Below are 24,680 nucleotides of genomic sequence, written 5' to 3'. Positions count from 1 at the left end.
AACACCAGGTTTTTTATAGATTAGAAAAAGTGTAAATCACAAACAGTAAGAACTTAATGAGCTATTACTAACAAAAAATTCCTTTGTAAATACCAAGAACAAACATGATAACTCTGGTACTCTCCCTAATTAATCTGTACACTGGTATTTCCCTTTACATTGGGAATAGTATTTATAGATAATAGATTCACACATGCAGCGTAGATTTTTTATGTTCTGTGTGTACATGTTCACGTACACGGCTACAATTTGCACTTGATGGCATGTTTATAACCACAAAAGTGAGAGAGAGAAAAACATAGCTTTCTCAGAGTGGGGGAAATACTGTATCTGCCATCACGGAAGACTGACTAAAGCAAAACAGAGAGAGGGGAAGTTCACAGTGCAAATACATAGAGAGCCAGTCAACCACTCAACCTCACATTCACATGAGAGAGAGAGAGAGACGTGCGGACGGAACTGAGCAGTAACTGAACATTGAGCTGGCTCTGTTAGAACGGTTATTTAGTTATCAGGAACAGTGCATGCTGACATTGAGGTTTTTATGTGTGTGTTTTTTGGAACTGGACTGGAATCAGGATTTAATATTGGATATGATGCTCAACTGACATAAACATGGACTGGACTTCATGGATTTCTTTTTTGGTTGTGTTAATAAACGCCCCAGTTTACATAGGAGGTAAGATTTAAAAATATATATATTTTATAAATTAATTTTGCTAGGTGACTCTCTCTCTCTCTAGACGATAACAAGTCATTTATTTAAAATAATATTTGTACATTTACATTACATATTCATAAAAAGATAGTATAGACAATACTGAAAAAAAAACATAGTAAATGCAAAGTGCAAGTGGGCGCTTGCCTTGAAGTCCCCGGTTTCTGTCACCGTGATGACGTGAGTGATGTAAATTCCTCACCAAATTTGGACGCCCCCCAGTGACCTTGAAACCTTTCAACATGAATATACTGTATAGCAAAGACAATATGTGTTAATTTATTAATTTATCTCTTTATTTGACAAGGATATCGATATCCGACTCCAGTGAATATCGTCAGGTTCCTCAGATATTAAAACAGACCTTTATTCCTTGTTAAAACCACCACAGAAAATGCAGTTAGAGAAAACACCAATTTGTATAATTGTTTTACTCAACTAACTAGCCCCGGTCTTCACCAGTACATTGTATTTTACATCATTGTGTAAGTACTTTTTGGTTTTGGTTGGCAGTTTGCTTGATAAAGTAGAGATTCATATTAGTAAAATTACAAAAAAAAGGGGTTTTCATGTCACCTACACCTGAAATGTACAGCTGATCAGGATTTTTTCACAGTAAATATAATACTTCAAGTGTGAGACTTCAGCTTTGACTGGAACAAGTGCAAATAAACCACTTCTCTATTGGGAAGAGAAGATAATTGGTTCAAAGTATGGGAAAGTCTGTAGATAATTCTGATAATTTTCCTCTTTTTTTCACAGGTGAACCACTGGAATTAAATGTGACATTAGACATATGGGAGGGAAATGTAACTGTGCTCTGGGATCCCCCTAAAGGAGCCCCCGTATATGCCCTTTATCAAGTAAAGACAGCACTGTAAGCAGAAATGTTGCCTTACTATCCACCAAACAGTATAAAACTATGTATATGTTCTCAGTTGCCGAAAATATAATTTTTGTTTTTGTCCACTTTTTTGCTTGAATGAAATTTACAATACACCAAAGCTAATCTACTTGTCTGTCTTTTTATAGATATATGCTTCCTAATGCTGAATGGGACATTGTGACAGAGTGTAACATGACTACAGAAACTAGATGTGAAACACCAATTTGTATAATTGTTTTACTCAACTAACTAGCCCTGGTCTTCACCAGTACATTGTATTTTACATCATTGTGTAAGTACTTTTTGGTTTTGGTTGGCAGTTTGCTTGATAAACTATATTAGTAAAATTACAAAAAAAAGGGGTTTTCATGTCACCTACACCTGAAATGTACAGCTGATCAGGATTTTTTCACAGTAAATATAATACTTCAAGTGTGAGACTTCAGCTTTGACTGGAACAAGTGCAAATAAACCACTTCTCTATTGGGAAGAGAAGATAATTGGTTCAAAGTATGGGAAAGTCTGTAGATAATTCTGATAATTTTCCTCTTTTTTTCACAGGTGAACCACTGGAATTAAATGTGACATTAGACATATGGGAGGGAAATGTAGAATATCGTCAGGTTCCTCAGATATTAAAACAGACCTTTATTCCTTGTTAAAACCACCACAGAAAATGCAGTTAGAGAAAACACCAATTTGTATAATTGTTTTACTCAACTAACTAGCCCCGGTCTTCACCAGTACATTGTATTTTACATCATTGTGTAAGTACTTTTTGGTTTTGGTTGGCAGTTTGCTTGATAAAGTAGAGATTCATATTAGTAAAATTACAAAAAAAAGGGGTTTTCATGTCACCTACACCTGAAATGTACAGCTGATCAGGATTTTTTCACAGTAAATATAATACTTCAAGTGTGAGACTTCAGCTTTGACTGGAACAAGTGCAAATAAACCACTTCTCTATTGGGAAGAGAAGATAATTGGTTCAAAGTATGGGAAAGTCTGTAGATAATTCTGATAATTTTCCTCTTTTTTTCACAGGTGAACCACTGGAATTAAATGTGACATTAGACATATGGGAGGGAAATGTAACTGTGCTCTGGGATCCCCCTAAAGGAGCCCCCGTATATGCCCTTTATCAAGTAAAGACAGCACTGTAAGCAGAAATGTTGCCTTACTATCCACCAAACAGTATAAAACTATGTATATGTTCTCAGTTGCCGAAAATATAATTTTTGTTTTTGTCCACTTTTTTGCTTGAATGAAATTTACAATACACCAAAGCTAATCTACTTGTCTGTCTTTTTATAGATATATGCTTCCTAATGCTGAATGGGACATTGTGACAGAGTGTAACATGACTACAGAAACTAGATGTGAGCTTGGGAACTTTTTATACAAACCGTTAATGAAAATAAAAATTGGACTGTTTAAAGGAAATTACAACTTTTCCTGGTCAGCAGCAAGACGAATTCGTTTATTTAAGAGTAAGTATTTGCAGGACTACTATTTACCAAAAAAGTGGAATAAATACTGTTAATACTACTTTATTTTAAGAATAAGAACATCCTGTTTTACTGTCTACAGGTTGTACATTTGGTAATGATGATCTTCCTTCCATGTTTTAGGCAAATTGTTGGCTCCAGAGTTTGACCTGTCTTCCTCCCCTAATACGGTGAAGGTTAAGATTTATAGAAAGTCATTTCTCAATGATCTTTTTGAATATGGATCAATTTACTCTGTCATTCTGTACCCAAAAGGACAGGAGAGTCAGGTTGGTTTTTAGTGGACTATCCCAAAATTGTTTTTTGACAAAGTTTCTTTGCAATAAATGAACATCTCGAGGTTATGTATGTAACCATGGTTCCCTGAAGGGAACGAGACGCTGCGTTGAACACTTTAGGAACGCCCCCGGCGAGATCACATTCTGAAGCATGTGTGAAATCAGTCCAATAGAGAAGCGAGATGTCATGAGCTGGGTGACGTGAGCAACCAGGAAGCATAAAGGCACATCCGGCAAGCACACATGTTAGCTTCTGCGGAAGCGAGCGCCTGCAGGGACGCAGGGTGTATGGCAGGGAGACGCAGCGTCTCATTCCCTTTGGGGAACCATGGTTACATACATAACTTCAAGACGTTCCCCTTCAGGAACTCAAGCTGCGTCGAACGCTTTGGGAATGAGAATACCCACTGCGCCATATGTGCAAGTCCCTGTCTGGTGTGTATCTGGCGAGCACATCAAGACGAGATAACTTGGGACCCTGGGGTAAATGTCAGGTCTAGGCTGTCGAAACGGATGAATATGTGTTTTCAAACCTAAATCGTTTGATAGCGCGGCATAGTAGATGCAGATATATGATCGGACTCAACCCCCCGTCCTTCTTCGGAACACGTTCTATGGCCTCCTTCCTCAAGAGAGTTTCCACTTCTTGTTCCAATACCAGAGCCTGCTCGGGGCCTACTAACATAGGAATAACCCTGTTGAAGTGAGGTGGATGAGAACCGAACTGAATTCTGTAACCTCTCTCTACAGTGTGCAGGACCCATTGCGAGACATTTGGCAGAAGTTTCCATGCTGTCAGAAAGTCTACTAAGGGAACCAGTCTCTCGAGACTGGTCTCTAGTGTCACTAAAGGAGCCATTTCAGTGCCCTGAAGTGAATGACTGGCAGGGAACGACCAACCTGACAGCTCTAGCGCCCTCATCTGAAGGGACGAGCTTTCCCGTGCCGTACCATTGCCGGGTGGCAGCTGGGAAATTTGCTCGTCAGAGCACACTGAGCCCTGAAGCACTGGGGGGTGGCAGGGGTATCAATGAAGCCCCCTGAGGGCACTGAGGAGGATCGGGCACAGTATACTGCGGGCGCGGGCTTCCGATCTCTGAGAGGGAGTCGTGGATCTAGCGGGTGAGGAACGAGATAAGGACGAGCCTGTCTCGGCTCCCTCCGCTAAATCCACTTGCGATCCCCACGATAACAACCATCACTGTGCCTTGGCAACAGCAAGCCGGACCCAGTAGGATCGCGAACCTGGCCGTTCTCACCGAACACGGCCAGGCAGGAGCGGAGTACACGGAGCGTGAGAAGCTCACAGTTATGGCAAGCACAGCCCCCTTGAGGGCTGCCCGTGCATGCTCCGGTCCCAAACAGACGACGCACAAATCGTGTGTATGACTTGAAACGCCATCCGCGTGCCACATTATATTTACTTTTACACTTAGGCATTGCCCCGCTTTCTAACGGAGAAATACTGACTGACTGAAGTGCTTATGCAACACACACAGATGTGCTCGCTGAGGAGCAGGCGCTAACATGTGTGCTTGCCAGATGTGCCTTTATGCTTCCTGGTTGCTCACGTCACACCGCTCGTGACGTCTCGCCTCTCTATTGGACTGATTTCACACATGCTTCAGAACGTGGTCATTCCCAAAGTGTTCGACACAGCTCGAGTTCCTGAAGGGGACCTTGCTTGTTGTTTTGCATGTCATTGCAATCTCTAAACCAGTGTTTTTTTCTGATGTAGGCTTTAACAGTAATTGATGATGATGAAGATGGAGAGGTGGAGTTCACATCATTACCGTTATGGGAGGAGTATTGTATCCATGTGAAAGTGGAGATGACATCTAGTGATGTGAGCAACACTTCCTTACCACGCTGCATATATCCATCAGCAGGTACTGAAGATCACATGGACACTAATTGAATAAATAAATCTATTTTTACAGAGGTCTCTCAAATATAAGAATGTTCTGATGCTGTTTTTTTATATAATGCCAACAAAACATTGAAGGGATAGTTCACCCAAAAATGTAAATTATGTAATTAATTACTCACCCTCATGTCATTCCAAACCTGTAAGACCTTTGTTCATCTTCGGAACATAAATTAAGATATTTTTTATGAATTCCGAGAGGTCTCTGACCCTCGCATAGACAGCAAGGATCCTTCCACGTTCAAGGTCCAGCAAGGACATTGTTAATATAATCCATGTGACATCAGTGGTTCAACCGTAATTTTACGAAGCTACGAGAATACTTTTTGTGCGCAAAGAAAACAAAAATTACGACTTTATTCAACAATTCGTCTCCTCCACATCACCCTGGCGCCATTCTGAAGAGTATCCACTGAACATAAACAACGTATGCTGTTCTGTGTCAGCACCTCCACTCGGAAATGTTGTTTACGCTATGATCTGAATGAAAACAATGTATCCATGTGGTGCTGCTGACACAGAACAGCATACATTGTTTATGTTTAGTGGACACTCTCCAAAATGGACATGGAGTTATTATTTTTGTTTTCTTTGCACACAAAAAGTACTCTCGTAGCTTCGTAAAATTACGGTTGAACCACTGATGTCACATGGATTATTTTACCGATGCCCTTGCTACATTTCTGGACCTTGATCATAGTAGGATCCTTGCTGTCTATGGGAGGGTCAGAGAGCTCTCGGGAATTGATCAAAAATATCTTAATTTGTGTTCCAAAGATGAACAAAGGTCTTACAGGTTTGGAACGACATGACAGAATATTCATTTTTGGGTGAACTATCCCTTTAAAAGATGAATCAGTATTTATTTAATAAGTAGTATGTAGCACAACATAAACCCCTTGAGGGTGATTCAAGACCCTTCGGTTTTGTGTTTGGGTTTATTATTTCCTATGTATGTTTCTAAAATTATTTCTTTGTGAAATTTAAATAACTTTCTCTTGTTTGTCAGATGTGTCCCTGGTGATCACCATGGCCGTTATTGGTGTAGTTGGAGTCATATCTTTCTTCATGTTTGCAGTCTGTTTTTTCCTGAGGCGTCCTGGTAAAATGCCTGCTGTTCTGGTGAGTCAACTTGGGGATTTTAAAATAAATGCACTTTCATCAAAACCAAAAGTGCTAGAGCAAGCCAGTTTCAGACTCTTAAAAAAGGAATAAAGTGTAAGAAGAAAAGTTCAGTACTGACCCATGTCATAAGTGTCGCTTCTCCTTTCGAGGAACAGCAGCAGAAAATGGAAATGCTGGGGATTTTTTATGTCTTGTGTATATATCATCTCAATGTTTGGTTTAAATGATAACACAGTTCAATTCACAATTAAACTATTTTGACACTTTCTGGTTGACAAATAAATGAATACATTATATACAAATATGTGTATATATATTTTGAAAAAAAGTCTCTTATGCTTAACAAGACTGCATTTATTTGATCATAAATATGGTAATATTGTGAAATGTTTTTACAATTTAAAATACCAATTCAAATATAATTTGAATATTTTTTTTAAATATAATTTGCTTCTGTGATAACAAAGTCAAATTTTAAGCACCCATCACTGCAGTCTTTTCCATGTGATCCTTCAGAAATAATTGTACTATTCTGATTTGATGCTCAATAAACATTTTATCATTAGTACTTATTAGTGTTATAAACAACGATACATAAAAAAATGTATATATATTTTATTTTATTTTATTTTATTCAGGATTCTTTAATGAATGCATCCCTGCTGAATAATAATAATTAATTTCAAAACAAAACAAACAAAATTAAATACTCTCCAAATATTTAATTAATTGTTAATTTTTAATTTTTGTTTTCTACAGAAATCTGCTGTGAATGGATGGAATCCTATGAATGTCGGATTGATCCAAGTGGAAACAGTCACTGACAAGGGATGGCTCCTGACTAGCAACAAATTAGCGGGAAAGAGTAAAGCATTTGATGAGAAAAAGGACCTTTTGGAGGAGGACAAAGAGAGAAGAGAGAGTACAGACAGTGGAGTGAGTGTCGGCCAGCAGCATTCGATTAAGAACCGAGGCCCAGATGGACTTACGGGACAGGAAGACAGCGGCTGTGGCAGTCTGACAGGCACAGAGGACAGTCTCAGCAGTGGAAGAAGAAGCCTGGAAGAGCTCCCTTTTCTAGATGGTGAAGTAAATAGCATCAATGAAAGTGAAAGAAAAGAGGACAGTGGCTTGGGAATGGGAAACCAGGATGCTTCCGACAGTCTCAAGGGAATGGACGGTGACCTCCTGTCTGAGATAGTAGTAGTTGGTGATGGATATCGTAGTCAGAGTCCTTCAGCTGATGCTGAAAGTGAGGCCACCATCCCATGTGATGTAGATGCCAACATGGCTAGCCCTAGCAGTGGCTATCGGTCTGGTCATGTGATGTGCTTGTGTTCTAATGTTGAGACTTGCATGTGGTGCAATACCAGGAAGCTCCTAACAGACAGTGATCCATTGTCTCATGAGCAAACCAGCTGTAATTTCACAACCGATAATAACAATGACAGACCAAACTATTCAAAAAAATCACCTTTACAGTCTGTTAATGTATCAGGATTGGAAGATTCATCCTTCCAGTCAGACGAGAACTGTGGTGAGTCGTCACTTTTTATCACCTGTCCTCTACTTCTACAAGAGCCTTGCCAGCTGGACACTGTGTCTCTTAAATTTGAAGACGTAGAACGGACATTCACGTGAGATGTGAGACTTGTTCATGGTTGTGAAAGCACTGAACAATCCGTATCTGCTTCTCCTCATGCTGTTTGTCCAGCCGGCATTTATTTCTCGTTTAGAGCGGCAGCAGGGAGATGCTAAATATGGCTGTGTCGCTGATACTGGACTATCAGAAGTGGGGCTGACCCTCTGTGACTTCCTGCATGCATCGGGTCATAATTTTGCCCATATGCTGACTATAGAGGAGACATTCAAGCTACTACTTGAGTGGCCAAGAGTGAGATACTATCAGAATATGATGACAATGACGATGAGTCTAATCTCATGTACCCCCCCCCCCCCCCCCTCACTCTCAAAAAAAGGAGTTTTTGCAGCAATGCTACAGAAGAACCATTTTTGGTTCTCCAAAGAACCTTTAAGTGATTGGTTCTTAAAATAAGCAGTTTTTTCTTTAATTTTTTTCTTGATAGTTCCATGGAGAACCTTTAATATCCATGGAACTTTTCTACTGCACAAAAGGTACTTCATAGTGAAAAAAAGGCTTTTTGAAAGTAAAAAGAAAGTAAACCATTGTTATTCTGAAAGTTTCTTTGGGGAACTTCTATGGCATCAGTGCAAAAACACCATTTTGGAACCTTTATATTTAGGAGTGTAGTGTGAAGAACATTTTAACATTTCGAAATTCATTTTTTCACTATAAATAACCTTTTGCGCAATGGAAAGGTTTTGTAGATGTTAAAAGGTGCTCCATAGAACCATCAATGACAATAAAGAACCTGTACATACACACGTTTGCAATTTTGCACATACATTGTATGTATTTACATTTTATGTATGCACTGACATTTTTTATATGCTGAATATTGAGCTATGTTGGATGTGATGAAATTATGGGGGAAAAAAGTGTTATTAATAATAAAAATATCTAGATTTTTTTTTCATTTTATAAAAAAGTGCATTCTTATACAGAACTCACCAACATGGTAATTATGGTGGTTGCAAGAGTGTTGCTATGTGGTTGCTTTGGTGTTTTTGCATTTTGCTTAAGCAAGCACTAGTAATGTTTTTTACATTCACTTTTATGCATTTGGCAGAGACTTTTATCCAAAGAGACTTACATTACATTCAAGGTACACATTTACACAAGTGCTTGCTTTCCCTGGGAATTGAACCCATGACCTTGGTGTTGTAACAACTAGCTGTTCTCTTTTAGCTTTAAAAAAAATAAAAATAGCTACACTTTTTTTCACTTTAGTGTCATTTCAGGACAAGACACAAATGATTTAAAATGAAAATATCAAATGATTTTCTCCAAAATTCCAAATGTGGTCCAAATGTGCATATCATATCACCAGCAGAAACATACGCAAATCATAAGGCAAGAATATATGTATGAAATTCCAATGTAATAATAAATATACAAATACTAATGACACAAGAAAAACCAGCACTTCCTCTAGTGGAAACCCACGAAAACCCGTGACTGTTTGCATATAAAAATGACAGGAAATGCTTGTGATATGACATGCATTTCACAGCTAATGCAAACCACATCAATTATTTGAAACAATTTGATCTACAAATAAAAAAAAAAGCTGGTGGAGAATCCATGAGCATTTTCCCCTGGTAAAGTCCTGGATATAAACACATCTTCCAAAGCAAGAACTCACAGATCTTGTGCAAACCCATTACTCAGTATTTCCATACAGTCACTGCGCTATGACGAAACAGACTGAGTGAGCGAATGAGAATAAGAGAGCGAAACTCAGCCGCAATCATTGACCTCCATCTTCAGATAGGGAAGGAAACAAAAAGTACTTTACCCACATCAGATTTAACACTGTCACAGAAGCTAACAAGGCTCTTTGCATAATAAAATTGGAAATTGGAAACGTTGATTTGGAGACAAACGATCATGGCGATTCCACATTGTGGAAATATTTGAAAACTTTTCAAGGAAGTGTACGTACTGCTTTAGAAATCGTTCTTGGCACTGTAGTAATTATCAGATCTTTTTTTCAAAGAAAGACCTCAATCTGATATGGACTGCAATACAGCACAAGGATTGACTTGAATACTTGCTTTCTCCGAAAAGTCTTGTGTTTGCAGTCATTTGTAGAATGGCGGGCACTTTTGCTTCTCATCTCAATAGCAAATCAGTTGCTCAAAGAAACCACACAGCTTCAACTGATACAGAACACAGCAACAACATTTATATCAACCTAACACTCTGTCATTGAATCGCACATGTTCAATTCTGAAACTGTCAGGCTGATGAATAGCGAAAATGGTTCACTTTCTGTACTACAGACTACCCTGCTCTGAAACAGGTGGTCAATTATATGTTCCTTTATATAGAAAAGTCTAAAATACCTGGAGAACATCATACTTTATAGCATTCCTGTTTAATTAACTGTACCAGGAGTTTTCAAATTTTTGTGTTAAAGTTTTATATTAAAGGACAATAATGATTGCCTTTAAATGCTTCTTTTCTAATATATAAAGGCAGCACATCCACAGACCCCTTTAAACTATGACAGAAAAATCTAATGTTATAATAGATTTGGGTTTGAAATTAAACATGATGTTTCAAACTTTAAATAAGTGCTGATTTATACTGTCATTGTACTAAATATGATTATTTAAATTGGGAAAATATTTACTTTATATTAAGTTGATATTTTGAGAAACTGGTGGTTGAGGAGATTCCCCCCTTCTGTGTAAAGCGCTTTGAGTGCCCAGAAAAGCACTATATAAATATAAGGAATTATTATTATTATTATCTTTTTTCTACATTGTTTGATGCATAAACATGAGAATAAACATGTTCAGGTCAATTCAGATGTAACTGTGTAACACTTTTATGTATTGACAATATAGCTGCAAGCAGCGATTATCGGGGTTCAAGCGCTTAAGGCATTTAAGCAAATAAGGAAAGAGACACTATGTAAACAAGGCTTTAACTAGCTAAATCAATTATTAAAAATATAATTTTAGGCAACTGCATGTAATTTACCATAGGACTGTGAAGTTTATTAACATGTATGACTTTGATAGTACCACCTGTGATCGGATTGGAGGAGTCTGGGAAACTTTTTTTTTTTTTTAATACTGTCAAATATTTAAAGAACACTTTGATTGACAGCAGTGGTCCTAGAGGCAAAGTTGTTCAGAATCAGGAGACTGATCGTACGATGGGAACATCTAGTGTTTGCGTGAATGTATGAATGTTTCTGCAAGTTGAGGTCATTTACCATAGAAATACAGTGTTTTTGAATACTTTTTTAACTGTTATAGCGCCACCTGTGGTCTGATCTCCTTAAAAATGTGCATGCTTGTTTATAATCACCTGTCACATGTGCTTACCAGGTTTTGTGAATTTTGAGTTTTCCTTTAAGCTTTATAGGATTTTGGGTAAATTTGGACAGGCCCCTTTTTTAAACGACCCACGTTATAGCTTCCCAAAGGGTACATTTAAAAAAAATAATAATAATATAATTATTGACCTAAAGAGTCCAGATAATTGTACTACAGTTTTTTTTTTCAGATTGAGCAAAAAAAAAAAAAAAAGTTAGCACAATTATTATTATTTTTATTTATATTTTTTTACATTTTCTCAATCATTTAACAAACTATTTAATTGACAGCAGTGGTTCTAGAGCCAAAGTTGTCAGTAATGAGGAGAATCTATCATATGATATGAATATTGTGCCTATGTGCGAAAAGCCGCACAATGTACAGAACAATTGTTTACGCCCCTGAAAAATGAGATACCCCAGTGGCTGATTTCTTTCAAATTTCTCACAGACTTTTGCGGCAATGGGTCAAACAGGCCCACCAAGTTTCGCTCCGATCTGCCTCTGTTAGCATTGTCTAATAGGTGCTCAAATTCCATATTTTTTGACATATTCAAATGTTCTTGTAGACACTTGTGGCACTTTTGGACCAAGACCGTACACACTGATTTTCATGTTGATAGGACAAATGGCTGTGCAGTTATAGCCATTTTTTATGTTTTTCCCTCTTATAGTACCACCAAGTGGCCAAGCTCCTGAATTTTTTTCCCATTACCTCAGATTGAGCTCTTACATAAGTGTTCTGAGTTTGGCGAAGATATCTCATTCCGTTCAGGAGTTTTAGGCATTTTACTAAAAGTAGCCCTGCCCCTTTCAAATGTTTTGGTGCCCCTTTGCGACGGTGAGTCGAAAGTTCAACTTTTTTTTATAATTATTGATATTCACTCTCCAGAGAATCTTTCTGCACTGATTTGGTTCCAATCGGGCAAAAAACCTAGGACTAGTTTGCAAAAGCAGGTTTAAAAAAAAATCCCAAATATGTGAAAACTTCACCAGCTCACGATCAAATCTGAGGAATGCATTTTGTCTGGCGTGAGACATGTATTCCAACAACACAAGACACTTGAGCCTGCGACTGACGGTTTAGGAGTTATGAGCAATTTTGTACTTTTGATCGCTGTAGTGCCCTTGTCAGGCCGATTGGGGCGAGCCTTGGTGACGTTGTAGGCAGTGTGAGTACTACCATCCTGACAAGTTTAAAGTCTTTACGACTTATGGTTTGGTCTGCACAATCAGTTTTATGTGGAGATCGCTGATCCTTGGCCATTCTAACAATTACAATAGGGTTTCAGCGGTACGCTTTTGAACCCCTAATACTGAGTACTGACAAACAAATCACTTTTTACTGGTAAAAATGTAAGGATGTCAATAGAATTAAATACTTTCTAAATTATTTTCTCATGATACTCTCATACACTCTTTATTCAACACTCATGATTTCCAAAACATCTTTAAAAAACGTACTGAAACTGAATATGATCATAAGTAATTTTGTCTAAATTCTTATTTGTGCATTAATTTGCACTTTACACAGCTGTATTGTTACTGTACCAATCAACTTAATATATTCAGTTGAAGTTCTACAGAGCAACTGAAACATACCAAAGACAAAACACAGGAAGTGCTTTAGAATGTACTTCCTGTCTTCTGTCTTTGATGTCACAGCTCAAAACATCTGTGATAATTATTTAAACATATAATTTAAAGTAGTTTTGGATGTATAGCATGTGATCACTTTTACTGCATGACACGTCAATCAAACTACCCAAATGAAGAATAATGAATGACAGAAAATGAAAACTAGAACTAGATCTCTGGAAATTCTACAGTAGCAGAAATCCTAATCTTCTCATCTAGTGAACTCCACAGACATTGCATTTGTTTATCTGTGCCACCCTTTAAAGAAAAGGTGCCTACAGGTTAGAAGAAAATGGGAAAATCATGGAGTTTTTGTGGGTTAAGCTGACATCTCACTCCCCCATGCGAAAAACTGCTATCAGCCTAGTCATGACTGCGGTTTCCCAGCTTCTTTGCCACCCTCGCAGATAGTATCCGCCACACATGACCGATACTGAACGGAGAGATTTTGAGTGTATCATCTCAGGGTTTGCCCCATCCTAATATGTAGATAAGAGATAACATCCTACTACACACTTCCATGCTGTTATCAACTTTTAATGAGTCAACAAAGAAGCTAACCATTTAGATAAACTTCAGTTTCACAGTGTAAGTTTTTGCAAGATTCAAATTCAAAACGTTTTGACATTTACGTGGACTGATGCACGGCTCGTGCTGAGTATCAGAGAGGAAGTGAGTAGGAAGGGCTGATGAGAAATGTGGTTTTCTTTAGCTGTAGTTTCTCAGTATCTCTGAAAAATAAAATCTACTGAATGTATCAAGTTAATTGTAGAATGCAACTGCCTCATGCTTAAATATCACAATAGCATTCCACAATTCACAAGAACTTTTATGAGGCCATCATCTATCTAACCCAATTGTTCACAAATGCAAAGAATTCATGCTGGTTGTCAAGGGCAATTGCAAATTTCACCTGAGGATACATACAGAAACCTGGCCAATTAATGAAATGTATCCTTAAGATGGGGTCTATTGGCTAAATATCGTCAGCTAAAATACGTTTTTATGCTAATGGAATCGCATCGGTACATCTGAGCATGACAAATTAGTTTTGCTATGGACAGCACTCTATTCACAAGACACAGCAGTAGTTTCTCACAGCTACCACTCAAAAAGTAGCCGTTTGTTTCAATTGAACAAAAAATATCCAGTGCCAAGTATCTTAAAGTGCCCCTATTATGTCATTTCAAATATTGCCTTGCATGCAGTGTGTAATGTACTGTAGCAGTGTGTGAGTGTAAACGATCTGCAAAGTAGTAAAATGTAAAGTGTACAAAAAAATGTTCTGCCATGAAATCACATTGGCTGATGGGTCGTTAATGCAAACTGACAATAGTCACAGCACTTGGCACAAGCTGATTGTTTCACATTGCATAATGCAGGCAATGAGCTTACTGCTTTATTTAAATGGCTGGTTAATATTCACTAGAGCAGTTCGGGGCACACTTTCAGAGTTCCTCTGAAACCCTCCACCTTCCCCAGCTCCACATGCATAGATCTGCTGTGGGTTATTATATATGCTATTTTTGCCGCAGCAGTATGTCTTAATACTCACAGCACTGTATCTGTGCATGTATTGACAGAAGCAAGTTCTTGTACTTGCTTTGTAGCAGGAGCAATAATCTACAACAATAGCAATAAACAACAGCAGCAGCAATTCAGCAGCAGCAGCGTAGCTAGACCTATTCCGCCAAGACCAAATACATTATCATTGTCATATCCGTTACCATACTAAAATCTTCTGAGAGTTGTCATGATAGAAATAAAGTTATTGTCTCCCAAAAGTAAGAATCTACTCTGAACAATCTAAACGAGTCGTCATTTGAAACCCACTTCCGTGACATCCAATCTTCGAACTGCTTTGAACAAATCGTTTGAGAATCGTTGGAAAATGAGGTGATATTAAATGCATATTTTGAGAAAACTAAAGCATTTTTGACCTTGCATGCATGTAAGCCTACTATAGGAGACTCAAAAAAATAGGAACCTTAAAGAATGGTATAATAACGGCACTTTAACTGACAAACCGCTCCAAATGATTCAGTGAGACAGTGCAGTCCTGCAAATCAAACTGAATCATAATTCAGATCATTTTGCAAACCTGTTTCACTGCAAAGAATTGAAAGAATAATTAATTCATGCTAACAATTTGATGCCGCTGTAATTTTGAAGTGTGTACTGAAACTGTAATGGAATAATTCACAAACATGACATGGGATGAACAAATCTTCTTATGCATGTCATGATAACTTACATGATTACTTAAAAAGAACACTCACAGTCAATGGAAGCTGCATCATTTACTCACCCTCATGTCACTCCAAACCCACATTCTGTTATTTGTTCCATGGACCACAAAGGGAGTGTTAAGGCTACATTAACAATAGGGCAAGATGCACACCTTAAGAAAAATGTGTGTGTGTGTGTGTGTGTGCGTGCGTGTGTGTGTGAGCGTCATGAGGGTGAGTAAATAATGACAGAATTGTATTTTTAAGTGTACCTTTAAGTTGTCAAGTCATTGTAGCATGTCAGTGTCTGTGTGGTTTAAAGAAAGTTTTTTTTGTTTTGTTTTTTTATCATCCTGTGGGGTTTGCATGACCAGCAGATGTTTCTGAAAGGCCTGGTCTCATAAAAAGTCACTGAGTTTAAAAAGCTGTTGAACCTCAAATGTTAACTGCTGTCTCTCACTTCCTACAGACCACCGCAATGCTTTCCTTGTTGCTTGCCAGCTCAGGAAACAAATAGCCTCTATAGATGTTTGCATAAGCTGCATGAGTTGAACAGTTAATTGAGCTCTGTCTGGCTTGCGGTTTAGTGTGCTGCTATAATATACTGCCATAAACTGAATCAAATGAAAAACAAAGATGATAACCAAAGAACAAAGAGGAAAAGCAACCACAACAGAAATATTCAATGGGGTCCAAAATGCTTCTATTTTTATAAATTGAATATTTTTTATATAATATGAGCAAAACAATTTGAGTAGAATGTTGAATTGAAAAATAACATTAAAAAACTAATAAAGGATAATGTTTGAAGACACACACACGACCAAATATGACCACATTTTCCTTTAAAAAAAATTGCAATCAGATATCATGATATGTGTGACAAGATCCATATTCCATCGCATACATAATATTGCTTAACAGGAAATATATCACCCGAGAGGACTTCCTTATAAATCACAACGAAGATATTGTTATATTTCCACTGCGACTGAAGAGACTAATATTTCATCAGTGCAAATGGTGTCCTTTGACGTCATTTTTACTTAGAAACCATTTGACTTGAGAAGAAGGCTTCGCTGTGTTTTTGTGGTGACACTGAAACAGTGACAAAATTCAGAGAATGTCAGAGAATAAGAAAAACAACAAGAGAAGCGATCGCAAAAAGCAATAAAGGTGTGCTGTTTTCCCCTAGCTGTGGGAAAATGATCTTAACCAGTTATGAATCATCAACATCCCTAACATAACTAACACCTTTACCTCAGAAACGTGATTCACACTTTTCACAGAAATAAAAAATAACAATAAATTGACCGATTTCAAAATAATATGGAAATAATTAGTTACAAGTGTTGTAAAAATAAAAAGGTGGGTATGTACACTATTTATAGACATTGAGAGAATGTCATAATGAGCAGTGGTGGCTGTTATTTCTTGTCAACGAGTCTGCTGATTGAAAACGGAGGTGAAGATTTCTTAATCCCAACTTTCCTGTAATGATACACACAATTGAAATAAGCCATGATGAAAATGATTCCACACATTAACACACACACACACACACACACACACACACACACACACACACACAAAATATTAGTTAGTTATTACTTACTTTAAAATTTTGTCTTTCACTGAAGGCTTGCAACATTTGATTTTCTTGATGCAGATCTGCACCAAACAGATCAGCACGAACAATCCCAAGATCCCAAACGCCACGGCTATCCCAATCCACACTGATGTGGAGCTATCTGGAAGATTCCATCACATAATCAGCTCAAAATATATGTACAAACTACAGAACTCCATCACAGACTTCTAAATTACACACATACTGTATAGAATTTATGTTTGTCAGTATTTTAAGATATTCTTCAAACCAAAGATAAGTACTAATTTTGGGCTCTTGGGCTTAATTTTTGAGATATACACTCTTAAAAATAAAGGTGCTTCACGATGCCATAGAAGAACCTTTTTGTCTAAATGGTTCCATAAAGAACCTTTAACATCTGAAGAACCTTTCTGTTTCACGAAAGGTTCTTTGTGGCGAAAGAAGGTTCTTCAGATTACAGGTAAGTAAGGTAAGAACGAGATGGTTCTTTAAAGAACCTTTGACTGAATGGTTCTTTGTGGACCCAAAAATGGTTCTTCTATGGCCTCGCTTGAAGAACCTTTTGAAGCACCTTTATTTTTAAGAGTGTAGGCCTGGTTTCACAGACATGGCTTAGACTAAGCCAGGATTAGGCCATAGTTCAATTGGGACATTTAAGTAATTTGTATAAACGTGCCTTACAAAAAACATTACTGGTGCATTTTGAGACAAAATAAAGGCACTGATATATTTTAAGATCAGTCAGAGCAAGTTTCTTTCAGATGAAACTTAGGCTTAAGCCTTGTCTGTGAAACCGGGGGATAGTTTAACCATTTAAATGGTTGTTATAAAAAAACGTGTTTATATTCTACACAAATGTATAGGCCACCAGGATTAGGCCATAGTTCAATTGGGACATTTAAGTAATTTTTATAAACGTGCCTTACAAAAAACATTACTGGTGCATTTTGAGACAAAATAAAGGCACTGATATATTTTAAGATCAGTCAGAGCAAGTTTCTTTCAGATGAAACTTAGGCTTAAGCCTTGTCTGTGAAACCGGGGGATAGTTTAACCATTTAAATGGTTGTTATAAAAAAACGTGTTTATATTCTACACAAATGTATAGGCCTAATGTATTAATAATTTCGGCTATATGATTAGACGGTTTTATCTTCCTGAGGTAAATGTCACGTAACTGACACATTCTTCACAGGCTGTTATACTGATGATTTCCCTGGCACCTTTTCGCTTATAGGCACAGAAATGATGCATGATTGTAAGTTGTATTTATTTTTCAACATATCCTCTGAGGTTCATTCATGTTGTAACTTAAAGTGAAGAACTGTCCATTGTGTTCCACGCTGCCGTTGCCTGAGGCAGATAATGCAATCTATCCCAGACTACATTAGATGGAAACTTTTATTTGCTTTTTAAAATATGTTTTTGAAATTTGTTCATAAAAAATGCCTTCAATTCAAGGATATAGAAATTTGTAGGGGCACAACTGAATTGTTCCTATAAATAATTTTGATCAATTAAAATATATTTATATGTAACCACTGTCATTGTCATCATACCATGGACATTACCTGAGATGTTAAAGTCCACATAAAATCAACATTTACAATATTTATTTTGTTAGCGCAAATTGCTAGTCAACAATTAATCTGTGCAAGTTAATCATCTGAAATAAAAAAAAAAATTTTTGGTAATCTTTAATCAAAATCTGATCATTTGCTTCCGTGCTGGAATGGCATGCCTTCTCTGACGACGTCAGTTTGACGCTTGGGCAGAATATGCTTAACCACGCACCTCCAACCATTAGTCTGCTGTGAGTAAGAGATGATGAGAGGAGGAGCGCAAAAATAAAACCCTGTCCTCTACTCAATATTCCGTTTCAGTTGGAAATACACCACCACACTGAAATCCAGTCGGCAGCAACTTCTGGTTCACACGGACTTTAAAGTAAATATGTCAGCAAACTGCGCTCTTTCAAGGATGTGCATTTAATGCATGGCCAAAGTAAGAAAATAATCTAAGTGTTTAAAACATGCAAAGTAGGATTGCCAACTGTCCCCGTATTTAAGCAACATTACATATTAAATCCATACAGACAGCAGTTTATCATGTCACGCCCAGTTTAGGGAGCTGATCACTCTCACAAAAAAAACACAAAAAAAACAAGAGCACCCTCAGTTGAAACTGCAATAATGACATATTTGGCAAACACTTCTGTGCATATTTGCATTTTGCATTTGCTCTCTGGAGAGCATCAGATGTTTCAATTTACAATGTTTGCTGCGTTGAGCAGTGCAGCTAATCACAGACACGTCCATTGAACCGATGAACTGAGGTGAGTGACAGGCTCAGCGCATTATAAAGGGAGCACTCCTTGCACACATACTAGACTATCTGTAATGCATTCAGAATTTTAAAGTTTTTTTTTCATGAGAGGAACAATGTCCCCTCACTAAAGTGCAGCTATAGTTTAGTTATTCTATATAAATGCTCAAATGAATCTCAGACGTGAACATATTTGCTTTGCTTAATCCATTCATGTACAAATTAATTCAAAAAATAAATATTTTTTTAACAATTTATATATATATATATATATATATATATATATACAAGCTAATCAACAGCACAAATATTTTGACTGTCCCTTATACTGGGCTGCTTATACTTTATTGTAAGTATAATTATATAATGATGTCAATATTACAATATTTTTGGTCAGTTTATAATTTAATACATTTCTCATAATGTAATAATTTGTATTACATTATGAGCTCAAGATTTTATTACATTTAAAAATATATATATTACATTATCAACATTTTCTTACAATAATAATGTAATACTTATTACATTATGTGCAGTTATTACATTATGAGTTCCTACACACATTTGTCCATTTAAGGCATAGTTCATCCAAAAATGAAAAGTATGTTATTAATGACTCAGCCTCATGTCATTCCAACCAAGACCTTCATTTATCATCGGAACACAAATTAAGATATGTTTTATAAAATCTAGAGAATAATATACTAGACAAATAAATCTGACCAAATATGACCACATTTTCCTTTGAAATTAGAATCAAATATCATGATATACGAGTCAAGATTCACATTCCAGCACATACAGTATACAATATTGCTTAACAGGAAATCTATCACCTGAGAAGACAGTGTAAATGACAGTGAAGATGTTGTGAGCTTTATACTGCGACTGAAGAGACTAATATTTAATAAGTGTATATGGTAACCTTTGGCATCATGTTTATGTGGAATGCACATGCATGCGTTATGAATGTGCATCAAAGACTGACATGAAAGAGAATCCATTTTTTAAAGTCATTAATTTAGTTTTCTTTGCGCACACAAAGTAGCGTTGTAAAATTACTGTTGAACCACTGATGTCACATAGACTATTTTAACAATATCCTAACTACATTTCTGGGCTTTAAATATGGTAGTTGTCTTGGTTTCTATACAGGGTCAGAAAGCTCTCAGATTTCATCAAAAATATCTTAATTTGTATTCCTAAAATGAACAAAGGTCTTACGCGTTTGGAATGACGCGAGGGTGAGTAATTAATGACAGAATTGTCTTTTTTTTTTGGGGGGGGGGGGGGGACTAATCCTTTAACGTTTAAATGCATTGTAATGCAAAACACAAGACTAGGCTAGCAGATCAATGTGTTACTTTTTTCTCTCAAATATGGCAGAACTAATTGTTAAGTAGCTACATTATATTAATAACATGTTGAGTGTGCATATAAGGATGTCAACTGTGACAAGATGATTGATGGGTCAGTTTACTGTGACAGGATGCGCACAAGCTATACAACAGCACAGTTAAAGACACAATTATGACATGGTAGTATGTCCCAAAAACTTGCCTACTCTTCTGCCACACACTCTTCTTCTTCACGAAACAAGTACCTACTTATATACAATATACTGTAAGTAAGCAAACTAGGAGCAACATTAGACTCATATCTCTCATCAAAATGGATCCATGTGCAGTTTGGTTGTGGTTGTTGACTTCAAAATACATAATCACTCCTTTATCTTTCCTCTGCATGCTCTTGAAATATAGGCTATTAAAGGACAAGGAAAGCACACCACATAACTGGTTTTAAAATAATGACTTATCAGTAATCGTTAGCTATATAATGCTACTTGTAACTGACTGCTGCCATTTTGGTTGTTTTTATGTGACCACCACAGTCAAGTGCAGGAAGTCTGTGATTGTATTAAATTCCCAACTTGTGACTAAGGGTTTGTAAAAAAAACCCGCACATACAGGCTATTTACAAGGCAGAACACACTATTAATCACAGCGAATGCTAATTATGAATGTTAAATGCTAATGACTAAAATCTAGCATATTAGCTTAACATGTATTATGCAATGTTAAAAGTCGAACGAACACACAAATACATTGACAAAGACACTAACATTGTGTCCCTGAAGTTCTGAACACTGTAAACGTATTAATTGTGAATACATTTACGTTTATTAATTCAGTAGATGCTTTTATCAGCAACTTAACACGGAATTTGTCATTACACCATCATAGCACTTTTAAATGATTTTAATCTATGAAATGTGATGTCTTCAAGTTAAAAGACCTTATTTGTGAACAGCAGTAGCCACACTCTGACAAATTGAGTTTCTTACCCATGATGCCTTTTTCCTGAGAGCAGCTGTACTTTTTTTACAATGTACTCAGAAGAAAAGTGAGATATTCGTTTTTACTCAGAGAAACAAGTCTATTTCTGATACAGTGCTAGCTTTCGTGTCGCTAACTAGCCTTGTGTCCATCTGTTGACCGGGAAAAGCTGATGTTTTCTAAACTGGTCTGTCTTCATTCTCTTTTTTGACATTTTTGTAAAAGGCCCACCCTTTTACAATGGTGTTTCATTTTCACCTGACTACTATCGCTTGTTCTGATTGCTTCTTTAGCTTATTGGCTAGTTTGTTTTAGTGATGACGGCATTTCTTTCAGTCATGCCAAGACTCAGGCTACGTTTCCTTTTTCATTTGGAGACTGGTGATTTAAGGACAAATGGTTAGACTGTGTTCAGTTGAAAATAGAATGTTTTCAGATATGTTCTGTTCTGGTAAATGTGAAGTATGCCACAGCATATCTTCACCACGTCTTCTTATATACACCTACGTTTGTCATCTAGTTTAATGTCACCTGTATGGTTATGAATCAGATGGAATGAGGTTTTGCGTTCTCATTCATTACAGTGCACACTTTGAGGGGGAGGATCGGTTTTATGTAAATATGCCTGTATTTCGTACTGCCCTCTGCTGTTCAATAGGTGAAATACAGCAGGCTGGTGGGCAACTTGGTAGTATTTGCATTATTTGTAAGTGAAACCAACTGAACGTGTCAGAAGCTCCAGAGACTAGTTTATTTTTGGCCTTGTAGGGTATCTTCAAACAAACTTTTTTCTCGTGTAACCCAACTTTTTGAAGAACATCTTGGTCACTTTCTTCAATATAATGACAACGTATGTCAAGCTTTAAACGACAATCTACTAAAAAAAAGGGTTATTGTATACTGAAGCAGTAATTTTTGTGAAGCTAAAATTAGCTCTCTGTGGCACCTTCATAAGTGATGTAGCGATGTCTGATTAATTTTCAATGAATCATTGATCCAATTCAGGAAACCAGTCTGAATGATTCATTCACAAAGGTGACTGATCTACTTCTTAAATTACAACTCAGTGACCCAATGATCACTGGAGGGGAGGATTATCAGTAAATAACAATTTAATGATGTTCATAAGACTTGAAATATACCACATGAATTAGATTTTTTTTTTAAGTCTGAAAGCTCCAATATCCATTTGTTGTAATTGCATGAAACAGTGGTCATATTTAAAACTGTGTTCCACAGAAGAAAGAAAAATGAAAAAACAAACAAAAAAAACAACAACATTTTTTCATGCTTGGATAATGCAACAGTGACAAAAAGTTGTCCTAATCAGCCTCAAAGCATTTTGCAGTATTTTTTTTCTCTTTTATCTGACAGATATAGCATTTTCTGACACCTTAAAGGGATAGTTCACCCAAAAATGAAAATTATATCATTAATTACTCACCCTCATGTCGTTCCAAACTCATAATACCTTCATTTGCCTTCAGAACACCACAGATGTCACATGTAGAGCCCGACCGATATGGGTTTTTTTGGGGGCCGATACCGATACTGATATTAGGGAGTAAAAAAAAGGCAGATATCAATATATCGGCCGATATTCTTTGTGTATATTATAGTACAGTACCAGTCAAAAGTTTGGACACTTTACCATTTGTGTGTCCAAACATTTGACTGGTACTATATATAGAATAGGCTACAGTATATGCATAAACAGAATATATATACATAAACACATTTTTTCCAATGATCACTCAAATGTGGTGATGAAACACTTATAATGACGTGACAGAGATGCGTAATGGAGGCAGGGCATTTAACAATTTAACAATACACTTTATTATCCAAAATGAGTCTGACATCAGTGCACTGAAAGTAAAGTTGAGGTTTATTCAACTTTAATTCAATTCAATTCCATTCAACTTTATTCCGTTGAAGTTTATTTCACTTCGGAACATTCATTCAGATTTGCGCTACTGTCACACAGACGAAACTTACTAGAGAAGTGTGAAGTGTGACATAATATACCTCTGTGAATAAATACAATATAAATTCACGTCTCGCGCACTTTAATGCCCTTTGAATGTAACATGTATGTTCCCTTGGAACTGGAATCATGGCGGAATTTCATGTGAAGTCCACTTCGCAGGGCACTTAATGCTGATTTATACTTCTGCGTCAGACCTACGCCATAGCTTACGCATAGACGCACACCCATACGCCGTAGCCTGACGTGCACCTCTCCAAAAATCTAACAGCGCGTCAATTCTACACGGACCGCAAGCGCTGTGATTGGTCTACAAGAACCCCTCCCTCCATATGTACTTGAGTTTTGTGTGTGTTTATGTGCACTTTAATATATTTTAATGTTACACCTTCTTATATAAAATAAAACAAAGCAAAGAACAAGTGTCTTATCATTTATTATACTACATAGCATTATACATCAGTAGTTGTCCACAACAAACAATGTTGATCTGCCATGGTACAAGTCCTTGTGCAGATTGAAAGAATGCCATCATCTCCTGTTCCGTTGTTGTCTCCTTTTTGTAGTTTTAAATAATGATTTAATGATTTGATATTTATTTGCCGCCGTCACGGCTATAATGCTTCTCCGACGAACCGCTTCTTCTTCAGCTTTTGCCATGCGGGTTACACCAGCAACATGCCCATGGACACTGCTGACTAGTGGTTTGCATGTGTACTGCATGTTGACGTGGACAACGACGCAAAAGTATAAATAAAAACTGACGCATAGCCTATGGCGTAAAGGCTACGGCGTAGGTCCGACGCAGAAGTATAAATCAGCCTTTACGGTCGAATAAGACAACGCTTGAATGCTGCTGCCTGAACAAGAGACCTCCTTACTGAAGTGAAAGTGTTGACTGGTGTCACTGTCTCACAAATGCGCCGGCGGATCTCCACCAAATTTGGGGGATCCCTTCAGCTCGAGGAGCCCTATTGAACACCACCCTCCGCGCGTCGGTAGCCCCCCGGAATCGCTTGATCGGTCAGCGCCGAACCGTGAATTTAACCACCCCTAACTCCCGAACCCCGGGGGCTATCGCCGCGACAGTGGTCTCATTCGAAAGCGGGCCTCTAGACGTACACTCGATTCGCGTT

At 37.2% G+C, this 24,680-nt stretch overlaps 1 protein-coding gene across 1 annotated transcript; it reads left to right on the top strand.

Moving 5' to 3' along the window:
* Positions 1-442: 442 nt before the first annotated feature.
* On the top strand, positions 443-8,394 carry LOC107564059 (uncharacterized). Its single transcript, XM_016249056.1, has 7 exons — positions 443-679; positions 1,481-1,595; positions 2,919-3,094; positions 3,236-3,381; positions 5,129-5,279; positions 6,327-6,439; positions 7,202-8,394. The coding sequence occupies exons 1-7, from the start codon at positions 616-618 to the stop codon at positions 8,081-8,083; spliced, it is 1,647 nt and encodes a 548-aa protein (XP_016104542.1). The 5' UTR covers positions 443-615; the 3' UTR covers positions 8,084-8,394.
* The last annotated feature ends 16,286 nt before the right edge of the window (positions 8,395-24,680 follow it).

This window comes from Sinocyclocheilus grahami, unplaced genomic scaffold (genome assembly GCF_001515645.1).
Source record: "Sinocyclocheilus grahami isolate Dianchi unplaced genomic scaffold, SAMN03320097.WGS_v1.1 scaffold905.1, whole genome shotgun sequence".
In the NCBI taxonomy this organism is placed as follows: Eukaryota; Metazoa; Chordata; class Actinopteri; order Cypriniformes; family Cyprinidae; genus Sinocyclocheilus; species Sinocyclocheilus grahami.
The sequence above is the reverse complement of the archived record's forward strand: the minus strand, read 5'-3'. Positions and strand labels throughout refer to the sequence as shown.

Coding starts and splice junctions, on each gene's coding strand:
- LOC107564059 (XM_016249056.1), top strand. CDS start 616: ATGGACTGGACTTCATGGATTTCTTTTTTGGTTGTGTTAATAAACGCC. Junction 680..1,480: donor CGCCCCAGTTTACATAGGAG/GTAAGATTTAAA, acceptor TTTTTTTCACAG/GTGAACCACTGGAATTAAAT. Junction 3,095..3,235: donor ACGAATTCGTTTATTTAAGA/GTAAGTATTTGC, acceptor TCCATGTTTTAG/GCAAATTGTTGGCTCCAGAG.